This window comes from Lagopus leucura, unplaced genomic scaffold (assembly GCF_019238085.1).
Source record: "Lagopus leucura isolate 7727_CA_CO unplaced genomic scaffold, USGS_WTPT01 Super-Scaffold_100001, whole genome shotgun sequence".
Lineage (NCBI taxonomy): Eukaryota > Metazoa > Chordata > Aves > Galliformes > Phasianidae > Lagopus > Lagopus leucura.
The window spans coordinates 76,860,962-76,875,355 of record NW_024962262.1 but is presented as its reverse complement, the minus strand read 5'-3'; the positions used below and the strand labels follow the sequence as shown (position 1 = coordinate 76,875,355).

At 39.9% G+C, this 14,394-nt stretch overlaps 1 protein-coding gene across 1 annotated transcript in view; it reads right to left on the bottom strand.

Annotated features, from left to right (window-relative positions):
- The window catches only part of LOC122177487 (amyloid beta precursor protein), a 201,524-nt gene that overhangs the window by 103,776 nt on the left and 83,354 nt on the right, over positions 1-14,394 (bottom strand). The window contains exon 4 of the mRNA XM_042866899.1: positions 190-302. Within this exon, the coding sequence (XP_042722833.1) occupies positions 190-302 (113 nt within the window). The remainder of the gene's footprint in view (positions 1-189; positions 303-14,394) is intronic.

The window sequence follows — 14,394 nt, the reverse complement described above, 5'->3', positions numbered from 1 at the left end:
ACATGGGGAAAAATAATGCTATTAAATAGGGTTCATGCTAAATAATGCACAATTTTTTATTAAGTGTAACAAAAAGCCTTTTACACTACCATTCATAAGCATCCTTTTAATTTCTTTTCAGCATCACTACTATAACTTCAGCTCATTCTCAGCATAGTGATACAATTCTAGAAAAGCAGATTAACATACCTCTTTAGCAACAGTATGCCAGTGCAGGTGAGTTTCACACACATCCATCCTTTCCTGATGAAGGAACTTGCACTTGTCTGGTACCAGAAGGGCATCACTCACAAACTCGCCCACTGAAAGAAGAAATAATAGTAAATTAAAAAACCCATGAATAATAAACAGTAATTTTGCATCTAATTCCTCATCCTCTTAAACCTCTTGGTTGGTATATGCCAGCTTTCATGGATGAGCAGCAGGGCTGCTTGCAAAGAACGGTGCAGTTTCTGAATTTTCACAATGCTCCTGACTTTGATCTGATTTTGATACTGGATTATGGAAAGTTTAGCATAATATGGCAACTTCCACTTGAGCTATATGAAATACGTTGAACCCACTGATGACGTGTGGTGCAACATGAAGCTAGGAGATGGCGGGATCTAGCTCATGGAAGTCTAGCACAAGATGCTGAGAGGCATGACAATGCTCTGCTTCTGCATCTATGCAGGGCTTGTGTAGGGAAGGGGCCTGAAGTGCTTTGAAATATTAATAGTTTTTCCATTATGGAATAAATCTTATCCTAACATATTGTTTTTAATAATCCTAGAGTATTTACGGTACTGATAGTCCATTGAGTTACTGTTGTGATGTAGACTCTCTCTTGCAGCCTCATTACATCAGCCAGATGAATTCAGATTAACCAAGAAGGGAGGGAACATGAAGCCAGAACCAGAAGCCAGGGAACATGATGACTCATCGTCACCTGCCTACCTGGATCTGACCAGAGTAGGGGAAAAAGGAGTCTGCAATGGACAGATCTGAACAAAGAAATTGTGCTGCCTTTAGCAGTAGCACAGCAACAAGAACACCACTGAAGTACATAATACTCACAGCTTCAATGCTTACAATTAAAAAGAAATTCAGCTGATGAATAACACGATTCATTAGACTAAAATCACTAATCCTGTACAGTTCTGGCTTTACAATTAAGCAAACCCAAACCCTTGAAAAATGTTTTAAAAGAAACAAACAAAAAAAAAAAAAAAAAAAAAAAATAAAAAACTGTAGAATGCTTTTGAAAAGTTGACACACTGAACAGACCCTGCATTGTGAAGCACATGACTCAGCTGGCATAAGTGATCAGCTCCCCACAGCAATTGTCTGCAATCTCCAAAAAACTACAGTGGGTTTTAAATGAACAGACCATGATGTCCCAATGGCTGAACGGACACAATAATGAGTTAATGAATTGGAAAGAGATGACTGCAAGTTTACTGTTCAGCAGAGGGTCATCTAAGGGACCTGACAAAACAGTCCTTGAAGCTTATATTAACAAAGTCTGTTTTAAAAATAATCAACATCCACTTGCACTGGGAGAAATGCGCAGTTCAGCAAATACAGGCATATAGCTTTGCTAATCACCAGGATGTACTTTTCACACAAAGTTCCTTGTTCTACTTCAGTGCTTTTGATCTCAAGTCTTTAAATTCAGTTGCTTGATTTACTAGGAGAAAGGGTTTTATTACCTTTACCCTTGTGTGACACGCTCTACTGCTTGCAAATTATTAACAGAAATGCTTTCTGGAGGTATGTAGAATAAACTTGTAGAAATAATGAGTTGAAACACTTTCTGGTAATCCGGAATACAAAATTTGCAGCTTCTGTTAATGGAGTCTGTACCGCCAGTGGTGTCATACTTAAATCCTGCACTGAAATGTGAATAAATGTGCTTTTAGTCATATACTGCCACACCCCCAAAATGATTCAGCTCATAGGTAACGGATAATGCTTCCATTTAGCCAAGTATCTGAGCACTAAGAAAACACATGGGTGTTCTACTCATGGTGTATGTCTGCCTCGCTCTCACAGGACAGAGCCTTTCACAAATACCTGCAGTTACGTGTTGTTGCCTGTTCAAGCATACAAAGCATTCAGAGCTTTGTCTTTACAGCAAACATTTCTAGAAAACAAAATAAATCCTGCAAAAGTGGCAGATATCACAAAATTCATTTTACTCCAGTGAAACAGATGCAAATTTAGAAGCTCTGCATAAACACCATGAGCAACCCTTTATCATCTGACTTCAGATACGCATAGGTGTAAGAGTCCAAATACCAACACACCTGTTAACTTTTGCAACTGGGGAAAAGGGCATTTTTTTGGACTAATACTCCTTCATTATACAGAATTACATGCAACCTTGCAAATGAGTCTTCTGAGCTTTATCAACACATAAAAAGAGCATGCCCTGGAAGCTTTTAAAATTCTATTTCTTACAACTATTTCTGAAGTTTAAATGTAAAGCTTTGCATTTTTGCTCTTGGTGGGCTTCAGGTTTGCTTTTTTTTTGCTGCTTTAATGAATTCCTGCTCAAGGGGCAGTTTGATGGGGGGAATTAAGTTCAGTTGATAACTGAAACATTTATTTTGCTTGGGCCAGTCTACCAGAAACACAAGCCCATCAGGAAGTAGCACTTAAAATACATTTGGCTTGTGGACAGGCTTCTATCTGTACAACTTCAGTATTCATTTAACTTTCAGTGCTGCTGAGTCACTATGCCTTTGAGGACTGTTTGATTTTTCAAACAAGTAACCCACAGACTGCGCAGAGGAAATAAAGATGTGAAGAGTGAACAATCCTGTGCCTCCTGAGTGAGGACCAATGTCAATGGGCTCTAAAATGTTAGAGTTCCACAGGCAGAAGGACTGGCAAAATTTACCTTGAAGATAAACCCCAACCACAAAGGGGTGGTATTACCATCACCATTGGTACTGCTGTCAGGTTTGCATTTATCCCTATTTTCTGTATTTTTCTGTACTTTTCAAGGTCTCCTGCATTTTGATTCTAGTCCTACATCTGTGGTCTGCTGAGGTAACTCTAATAATAAAACATGACTGCACAGTTTGTCTCCTGATGAGTTCATAAATCACTAAATTCCCTCAAGAAATCCAAGAGGCAAGTAGAATAACCACTTGTTTTTCAGGAGATGTTTACCCGTTCTTGCAGGGAAGATCTGAACAAAAGCAGCCTGCTCTGCCTTCTGGGTTTCTAGCCCTTCCGGAAGAAACAGCCCTGAAGGGGAATTTCGGGCAGAGATCAAGTTACCACGTTAAAAGCAAACAAACAAAACCACAAAAAAGCCTTGTGCCTACAATTCATTCAGCCAAAGGCAGAGAATATTCTGCTTGCTCTTCTGGAACTAAGCTGCATGCTCCCAACTCAAACCTCTGTCTTTGAACAGCTGTGTTTAAGTTGTTGTATTCACTGTCTATGCTTAAGTGCTACACATCACTGCAAGACATCACGCTAACGTTGTAAATCACAGCTTAATTTCATTTTACAAATCTCAGTTCATCTCCTTCCCAATGCCCAATTTTCCATTACCTTTGTAGCAGCCTTCACACTGCCACATCCCAGCGGACACCAACAGTGTAGCAGTTGACATGCATCAAAGACAGCTCTGCCACACATTACAGATCACAGGCACAGATTATAATGCCACATTTTACTACCGAATTATTTTCATTCAGACAACGACATCCTGTATTCTCTGAAAAATACTCCCGGAACAGCAACAGATTCTGTGCTACAAGATCTTAAGTTTTAGTTCAGAAATACGTATTTCAACCAGCGAAGACTATGAAGTATATTAAGACTCAGCCTCTAATAAAAGGATTCTAGCAAAGGCAGACTTTTAAATCTACTCTAGGAAGAAAAAGGCTCAGCAAGCAAGCACATTTACAAGAACATGTCTGCCCTATCTGTTCAAATGGTAGATATATCAGGGCAAAATGATTCAAAATGAAAATGCCATATGCTGTGTGAGGTACTGTCAGCAGATCTTCCATCCACTGCATAAAACAGTTGGGATGTGAGGATTCATCCAACATCACACAAAAAGAGAGCAAAGATGAGAAAGGTAATGAAACCAAATCTATGATGAAACCAAACACCTGCTAGCAGATGGCTGGGATATCAACCAAAAAATAAGTATGCTCAAATTATCTTCAGGGGAGTACTTTTTATTAAAGAGAGCCTGTTCTAATTTTTGCATGAAAATACAGTGCAAATGCTAGAGTTCGTGGCTTCATTTTTAGTGCCACCAATGAGCACAAGGCCTTGCTGAAATGAATTACAAGATTAAGTGTCTAAACCCACATTCTTAAGGAGAACATTGGAAGAAATGTGTCTTTTCCTATGACTTCCCATGGATGACACCAGGCAGCCACATGCCAGGACACTGGCAGCAAGTGATAAAGCCCTTCCCAGCTCATGGGCTCTGTGATGCCCTGTTCTATAGGTGCAAGAGCTCAGCTTTCAGCATGTTTGTTAGCTCGTGTGCCTACTGTAAGTATGTCCCTTACATTTATTCAGTCACCTAACTACAAGTGCCACTATTAAGGGTGACATTTACATAGCAGAAAGCATGACATTTGAAGTCTTACTCACAGGACAGTTTACTTTTAAAATGCATTTTGCTTTTCAGGCAAATGATTTAGTAAGCACAGCTATCTAGAAATATACCAAACGAGTCCCAGTATTGTCCAAGCACCTACTATTGACCTAGCACCCACAGGTGAAGAGGCAGAGGCTGCTCTGATGAGGCACTGCATTGCCCCATACCTAGGGGTGGCACTGGCCCTGCTCCACACACGGCTTTCCTCTCACTGAAGCATGTGTGTGCCCAGGCAGACTGCAAAAGCCCTTCAGTCTGCTTTAAAGGGTTTCAAACAGCACGCAGTAAACAGGTTTCAGAGATTTCTCCAATTTCAAAGTTAAAGAGAAGCAGTGTTTAGGAAGTAAGTAAAAACCCATCTGTAGTCATTTGAAAGGTAATTTGCTTTTACCTATGAATGACTACCAATACTAGCATCGGTAAATAGGAAGCAATCAAACTCCATCCCACTGTATTTCTTTCTCCAGTAAACACGTAGAGCAGCATCAACAGGTGCTGAAAACACAGACAGTCACCAGTAGAAGTCAGGCTGAAGGAGGAAGGAGCTGGCACTCAGCTGTGCAACGTAGCAACAAATACATCTGAAGCAACAACCCAAGGAAACCACGTTCACCATCTGCAGAATTTGTCCATTTATTAGGCTACAAAAGGTAAACATTTCTGACTTTCTGAGATTAAAAACTGGTAGTCTTAGCTGTACTTAGTGTCTCAATACTCTGAAAACCATTTTGAAGAATCCTGATAATGTGCTTTTCACAAGTTCTTTGGTGACACACAATATATGACCATACTGGTGACACAAGATCAAGGCAAAAGAAGATCCACTGTACTGAATGCAATGACATCTGAATATGCACACCAGCAAATGCACATCAGGTCCCAACCGTGGTGCTGTTCAGCCATAGTTTTTGGAAAGTTCAAATACCTTCGGTAAAATTCTGGGCTTGAAGGGCTAAAACTTTTTAGGTACAACCCATTAAAATGCATTTGTCCACATGAAATAATGAACCACATAGGAGCTGCACCTCAAAGCAATTTTCAGTGTTTATGTTTTTGTTTTCATAAGGTTCTGTACAGAAGAAGGGTTATTCTCTTATCTTCTTCCTTCTTCCTCGGTAACTCTTTGATCATTGACATAAATGGAATTTCTGCTCACCCTGATACTTTTTTTTTTTTTTGCTTGAATGTGTTTTTTTATGAAATTGACTTACTTTCCAGACAGAATGTAAGCATCATTCATATTTTATGCATTACACCAATAACAGATACATTTGTTTACACATAAGAAAATTCAAATGCACATCATCACATGTTCCAGCATCATTACAGACAAGGCACACAAACATTTCTTCAAAATCTACAGCACTTCTGTGGCTCATTGAAGCATTAAGCCCATTTACTGCTCAATTATTTCTTCTACAGCTCTCCCCCATCTTTGTGGAAAGTCTTTCAGGGAACACAGCAAGATGCCTGTTATGCCCCTCTCTTGCACACTAATGCAACATAACAGAACTGTGCCAGTGCCCACTAACCCAACCTCGTGGGTTAGGTCACATGTTGGGATTCCTTCTCCTAACTCCTACATCCTAACCTAAATGGCCCACAAACTCAAAAACAAACAAACCACCAAACAGCCTATCAGAACTTGTTATCAGTGTGACCAGCAGCAAACGTCACCCCCAAAAGGCCATCTGGAGGGTTTTCTCTTTGGTTTGCTTTCTCTAGGGACCAGTGACTCAGAAGGACAAATTTTCTTGCTCTGCACCACAAATCAAAACACAGCCTCTAACTTAGGACTTACTGAGAAATCCTCCCAAAAACTGGCTGCCCAGTCAAGAAAGGCAAGAAATTTCAGGACCAAGTTGCTCTTTTCCAGTTCCTCAATGCAGCAATCACATCTTCAAAGTTTCTGCCATAAATGAGAGTACTTGTTGCAGATATAAACCTCTCCCCCGCAGTTCTGTAATGCTGCTCAATTTCCTAGGAAATAAGTAGGGAACTGCAAAAATAACAAAAACACTACACATGTCAATCTGGAGAACTCGACTCCATCCTGTCTCAGTCAAACAGCTCCTCTGTGATGCTGCGCAAAGATCTTTTCACCTTCTCCCACAACATCCTTAATTGCTTCTGTTTCCCTCCCCTCTGCTCTCTGTAGTCCCAACAGAATTTGTTTTCCCTGCTGTCTTCATAACAATCAGTCCCACCTTTCTACTTTTTACTCAATTATCACAGTAGTACTGTTCGACAAATCTATAGTAGGATGTGGTCAATTGCTCTGAAGGACTGGGGAATGCACTGTGGATTGAAGCCCAGCTGTTCACGGTGTAAAAAAGATTATAAGTGAAAGATGCCACTTGTGGGTGGTTGCCGCATTTATTTATTTTTTAAAGGATTCCAAGTCCCATCCTGAGCTGACAGCAGTTTGTCTAGCTAAAACAGATCCTCTGCAGTGGAATAAAAATAGAAGGCAATGAAAAGCTGAAAGGTGCTGAGAGCTAAGGCAAATTAGAAAAGTCTTCATTTTTCTGCCTGCGGTAGAGCAGAGAAAATAACAGTACTCCTCAAAAAGAACACAGGATAATGAAGAACTTATTGGAAATCTCTTCACCTACACAAAACAGTCAGTAGAATTCATAGAAGGAAAAAAAAAAAAAAAAAAAAAAAAACAGCACTGAAAAACTCTAAGGAACAGATTTAAAGTGTGAAAGGTTTAATGAGATAATTTTGTGAAGATTTAGTAAGACTTTTTATAAAGTCCCAAAGTAGAACCAAAAGCAAAGTTTTGAAATATCCTGTACCACAACCAAAATAGAAGAAAAAACAGGAGGGAAAACAAGATAGTGGCACTTGCAAAGACAAAAACACTCCACAAGAAAGGATGCTCAGGTTGTTTACACAGCATTGTCTGGAATATGCAGTTACATGCCTGCTATTTCTTAGATGCCTGCTGTTATTCTGTTTGAAAAGCATCCTGTCTTTATGCAGCTTTTTACATCAAGTTTCTGTGAAAGAAACACAGCAACATTATTACTCACTGACCATCTCTGTCCAGAAAGGGAGTACAGGGGATAAAAAAAACCATAAGAGTATCATATGCTCCATGCCCCCAGAAGTTATTGTGGACAAAAAGAGTCATCTGAAACATTTTCTTTTTAGTGCGGGGGAGAGAAGGCTATGGTAGGGAGGAGGGGAGGTAAATAAAAAAAAAATTAAAAAAAAATCTCCTATTACCAGAAAGGTACAGCAGAAAAAACGGCAAGAATTTGGGAACACTTACCACAGAATCATAGATTTGAATTGGAAGGGACATTTAAAGGTCATCTAATCTAACTTCTCTGCAACGAACAGGGATACCCACAGCTCCATCAGGTGCTCAGAGCCCCATCCAGCCTGACCTTGAGTGTCTCCAGGGACAGGGCATCCAATGCCTCTCCAGGCAACCTGTTTCACTGCCTCACCACCTTTCTTGTAAAACAGTTTTTGCTTATATCCAGTCTAAATCTCCCCTCTTTTAGTTTGGAACCATTTCCCCTTGTCCTATCACAATAAATCCAGCTAAAGAATCTGTCCCTTCCTTCTTACAGTTCTCCTTCAGATACTAAAAGACCACTCTCAGATCTCCCTGGAGCCTTCTCCAGAGCAGCCAAGCTCTCTCAGCCTGTCCTCTGAGGGGGGTGACTCCATCCTTTGAATCATTTTGCAGCCCTGCTCTGGACACTCCAACATGTCCTTTTTGGCAGGTTTGTGTCCTACCCTTATGTCCCCCAGCTTGCACAATCCAGTTGCAAGACCTTGTATTTGGATTTGTTAAACCTCATGTGGTTCTCCTGGGCCCACTGCTGGAGCCTGTCTTGGTCCCTCTGAAAGGCGTCCTGTCTCTCAGGCAAGTCGACTGCACCACATAGCTTGGTGCCATCAAAGCTTCTCTTATTAAGGCAAGAATCCTTTGCTCACACACCCCCTTCTGTGGCAGTATTATACACAGAACAATTCGCCATCATCCAATGCTTAAATCCATTTACATGAAGCCCTTTGGTTCTCCACATCCACTTATTTTCCCAGCACTCTGCTATCGAAAGCTACCACCAAGCACATCTCTGGCCCTCACAGTCATTACCCACTGAGTCACTATGGTAAAATATAAGTATAAAAAGGATAACACTATGGAAATCAAAAAGCATTTGAGGAATGAGTTGAAACAGTTTTCTTCTTAAAGGGACACTTTTCTAGACACCGTTAACTAGGGTTGTAGAAACAATACTATGTGGGATTGCTAACCCAGAAGGCTGAAGAGGAGGAAACAGGATCACTGCCCTGGGCCTCATCATACCTGTTAGCACTGCATGTGCTCCAAGCAAATTTGTCACCCAAAGAACTCATTTCATGAAGGGTGGAGAAAGATTGCTGGTACACAGACTAAACGCTCTCCACACCACAATCATTCACCCAGTCTTGAGATATTAATAACAGGGAAAAAATGATCAGGGATACTAAGAAGAAGCCTGAGTCAGATTATTGTTTTATTTAAAAATCTCAGTTGTTTTCAGGGTTGTTTGTTGTTGCTGTCATTGTTTTTTTGCTTTTTTGTTTACTAGGTTGGCTTTGTGAAATTGTGTCTTTTGGTTCAAGACCCAAAATTTTAATTGCCGCCTGCCTTCTGGCTGCTCTGATGAGCTCCTTTACAGTTCTCTTATCACCACAAGGTGGGACATTCAGTAACAAGAACATGGTGTGGGTTAAGCACCAAGCAAATAGCAAAAAACCCTACAGAGGGAGAAGCTGCTTGCAGCAAGCTTGCACAGGGAGCTCTCAGAGCCTCATCAAGGGCCCATGGTTCCCACAGCAGGCAACAAAGCAGCAAATCTGTACTGGACATCACCAGGCCACACAGCTGGCTCTCCAGCAATGGGACCCCACACCCCTTTCATACTTTGCATTGGTGAGAAGAGCTGGACAGGCACATGCTCAGGTGAAGCATTTGGCAACAGCAACTTGGAAAAAAAGATAAGGAAAAGCTGAGGAGGTGCATCTCTTTACGATCAGCATGTACTGTTCTCAAATACTTGCTTGTTTACAGCAGGCATTTAGTCACTGGTGCTAGACCTCCTCCTCTTGCACCACATTGGGGTTTCCCATCTGCACTGATGTTTGCTAACAGCCAGTCAGCATCAGTTAAGACAAAAAATAAAGAGAATTTGCCCTTGTTTTCAATTTGTTAAACAGTCAGTGCAGTGTAGTCCCACTGCCAGGCTTATTCAAGACAACACTTGCTCTTCTCCATATTCAGTAGGATTATAACAAAGTCAGTTTTCAAAAACATCTAAAAAGAACAAAAGCTGGCAGCTTTTAAAAAATATGAAAAATCATTTGAGAAATGACTATAAAAACTGCCTGATTTAATAAAAATAATCCATACAGCAGGATCCATTTTAATGATCTTTCTCACATGCAAGTGTATGTACCAAATAAAACTTAATTGCATTTCTCAAAAGTGGATACGCTCCAAATCTTAAGAAATCGTATTTGTGAACCTTATTTTTCCTCCAGCTGCCCTCAGGTTTTTCCAAGCAATAGTATGGCTGAATTTCAAAAAAGATTATGCTTTATAAATGTTACTGAATACATGAATTTTAACACTGCAGCCATTAACACCATATTCTGCTGCTGCTGAGACGCACGACAAGTCTAAAAGCACTTGTTACCATTTCTGCTCCCTCTCTCACAGCAGGCAGCAGACATATTTTGCAGCAAGATCTGTAAGTGCAAATCTCCAAGCAGTTTAACATTTTGTGCCTCCCTTCTGGTTGAAGTGACACCGCACTTGATTATGTAAAACCCATTTGGAAAATGGGCTCTGAATTGGAAACAGCATACAGTCAGAGGTAATTAGATTAATTACTTTACTAACATATTACTTAGTCATACTAGTGACTTGCTGAACACACCAATCAAATGGTTAGATAGCACAAAAACAGGACACTGAGAAACAATTCAGCACTGCTGGGACCAGTAATCCCAACATGCTTGGCTTTATTACATGAAGAGATGTTTCTCATGGGCAATCCTTAGTAATTTGGGTAAAGCATCTGGTATTAGCAGCAAAGCTAGAGAAAACTCCACCAGTCATTGGTGCCTAGAAGAGGTAATGACCATAAACATAGCTGGAAAGAATTTAAGTGTTACATACAGCCTTAAGGTTTCATCATCAAAGGCTGTTTCAAGCACCAGTATTCCAATAACAAATCAGATTTCAAATAAGAATATATTTCCTGAAGTAATATTTCAGTTTTGCTTCTGTTTTCCCTCCTAAACACCTTCATACTAAATGCTTCATTATAAAATTCAGATTCTTTTTACTCCAACAGTAATTTAATTCATGCTTTTTACTTGCTCTCTCTCGCTAAGAAGAGAAATCACTATAAAATCAAATCAGACTGCAATTGTTTCTGTAATGTTTTCTTGTGCAAAGGATCTGATGAGTGAATAAATAACTGAATACACAGCAGCTGAAAACCAACTTAGCAGAAATACTTTGCTGATTATTAACAGCCTAAGCAATCAGTTACCATAACCATGGAGCCCTGAATATTCTTTTTGCTGAGACAAAACTTCTATTCAAACTGTTACTGCCTGTAGTTGAAAGACTTCACTGTGTTACAAGTGCCCTGGGAAAACAGGAAACCACCTTTGGGCTTTGCAGAGTTTACAGATAAGCACAGCAGTGATTACCCACCAAAACGTATTTCTGCTCTAGAGCAAAAACTTCACTCATCTTGCAGTAAGGGTTTTTACATTGTTGTTTAATGTCTCTGTTAATGATATGGAGGAGACAGAATGTGCTCCCTTAAAATCTGCAGATGACTCCAAACCAGGAGAAAGAGCCACCACATTTGCAGGCAGAGCTTCTGCTCAGAGAGACCTAGACAGGCTAGAGCAATAAGCTGACAAAAACCTCATAAAACTCAACAGGGACAAATGCCTAACCCTGTCTCTGGGAAGCAAAAAAGTCCTAGCGATGATACAGGTTGGGTAGTGGCCAACTGGAGAGCAGCTCTGCAGAAAGTCTCTAGCGGGACAACAAGATGTTCTCAAGCCTACAGTGCGTCCTGACATCAAACACGGCCAACAATGTTTTAGGCTGCGAGAAGTTGAAAATAGACTGAGAGAGCTCATTCACTCTTACTAGTTGGCACTCACTAGACTGTATCTAGAATATTGTGTACAGTTTTGGGCACTGCAGTACAAGAAAGATACTGATGAACGGGATTGAGTTCAGTAGGTGGTCACTAAGATAGACAGAGGTGGGCTGGGGACACCTTTGCCTGCAAGGAGAGGCTGAAGAAGCAGGACTTATTCAGGACTCGCAGAGTCCTGCTCTCATAACTTCAGGTGAATTAGTACCTGCCCACTCATACCAATGGGGACATTACCAAGCCAACAGAACCAGCTGTTTTGCAGTAGTGCACTGCATGAAAAGACAGTTCTTACTGGATATAGAGGGAAAAAAGTCACAGAGATAAAACAAGCATGAGAAAAAAGGCATCACAAATCCAAAACATAGCATCATAGAAGATATTATGAAGAAAATTAACTCCATCCCGGCCACAACAGTACTAACAGCCAAGAAAGTCTGTAGAATCTTTTGTCTTTGGATGTGTTCAAAACCAGGCCAGGCAAAGTCCTGAGTAATCTGGTGAAAATACAAGCCCTGCCTCGTGCAGCAGATAAGACATAAGAATTCCAGGGGTCCCTTCTGGTCTGACTGGCCTATGATTCCATTAATCCCTTAAGTCTTCTCCACTTCCCCATACTGTACTACAAAAAACCCAAACCTGAAAAAATCTCTGACTTCATTCCTATCACACTAGCTTTCAAAATGTTATTATTCTGTACCCTTCATGCAACCTGAAGTCTGAGTTTATTGATGCTATTACAAACCACAGTATCACAAAGAAAGTGGTGCTTTTCCTATTTCACAGGGAACTTGGCATACTCTGTATGATTACAGAAGGGGAACAACACAGCTTATATTTCTGTTATCTATCTCAAACAGCAGTAAGTGATGGTTGATTCAACTTCATGGACAAACAAAACAAGATGGTCACAACTGTCAACATCACATTCTTAACTTGACGGAATGAGTTTCTTGCACCACCTTCTGCTGGTAAACGAGGAAGATAGTTCTGCACCAGCTTCAGATATTAGAAAGTAGCTTAAACAAACAAACAAAAAAAAAATGCAATTTTTGGTTTCTGACATGTGGTAGTAATGACTGCCACAACTACTGATAGTGTGAGCTGCTCTGATTAACAGGCAAAAGCTCTGCATCATATCTCTAGTCCTCCTTGTGAGAGCACACAATAGCCCCGAAGTCAGTGTAGCGCACTTGCAGCATTGTGTAAAATTCAACATTTTTTGTGAAATATTTTATGTAAATATTACTGCTTATTAAAAAAAAAAGAAAAAGCCCACTCTACTTTAGGACAAAAAGCGTTCCTCTTCACTCTTCATTTACAAGAATTAAACTCACTGAACACAGCAACAATAAACAAGTACTGGCATAAGGTGGTGGTATTTTACTAACTGATCAATTCAAACTTGTCTGATTTTCTCTCTCTTGTACAAATGAGTCATTGTGGATAGAAATCAAGTCAGGATTAGCATGCAAGATCATCTTCCATTAAGATCAGAATCCTTACCCCAAGGACTACGCTAAACTGTAAATTACATGCAAATACTGAAGGCAATATGTTAAAAGAACAATTGTTATTTGCACAGACTTTAGGCTCAGAAATGCTGCCTAGTGCCTAAGCCTAGTCCACACTACCAGAACATTGATTGTTTTATTCTAATGTCTTTTATCTGGTCAAAAATTTGAGAGAGTGAATGGAGTAAATGGATTTTAAAGTAAGATGAATAACCAGAAGGAAGACAATAAACTGAACAAGAACAGTAAATACATCATATTATAGACCTACAGCAAGGATGACCAAATTAGATTGAATAAATCAAGAAGAACCACTGGGATGGAACATTTTGCAATGCAACTGAAAAGGTTAATAAAAGCTTATAAATTAAACGCTCCGTAGATTCCTCTCCAAGTCAAGTGTCTAGCATCAACACTGAAAAAAGTTTAAAGGAAATGAATCTGTCCAACATAAGACAACACAAGAGTGACATTAATGAAATCAAAAGCAGAATATTTTATATCTTGACGTACATTTGTCAGAAAAAGACACCACACTGAACTGAAACACTTCTTACAAGTTCCCACAAAAAGGGAACAGTAAGCTGGTCAAACTGCTTCATATGTGAAACTCAGAAGAACCCATATTCTATTTGGATGTAATTACACATGATACCAGGAAGGGGACTCCTTTGAAGGTAATCAGAATCAGATTTTGAAAGCCACAAAAGTGCAAAAGATGTTCACAGCAAGCCCCTCCCAGAGGTCTGCTGGGATAGTGACTGTGCTCGAGCACTTCTTACACCACACATGGTTATTCTTCTTCAAAAATTGGAACCTCCTACATCAGAGAAAAGGGTAAAGTGAACTGACATCTCAATCTAGCAAAACAAGCACTTTGACTCTCAGTTGGCAAAACTCATTTTCTGAAGAACTGCTTAAAGCAACTCCAATGAGTTCTTCAACAGATTTTTGCCCAAAGGTGCTATTTTACCCCCATTCAATCTCCAGCTATTCTAATCATGTGATAAACACAATCTTGTGGGAATAATGGCAAATTCTGCATTAAAAAAAAAAAAAAAAG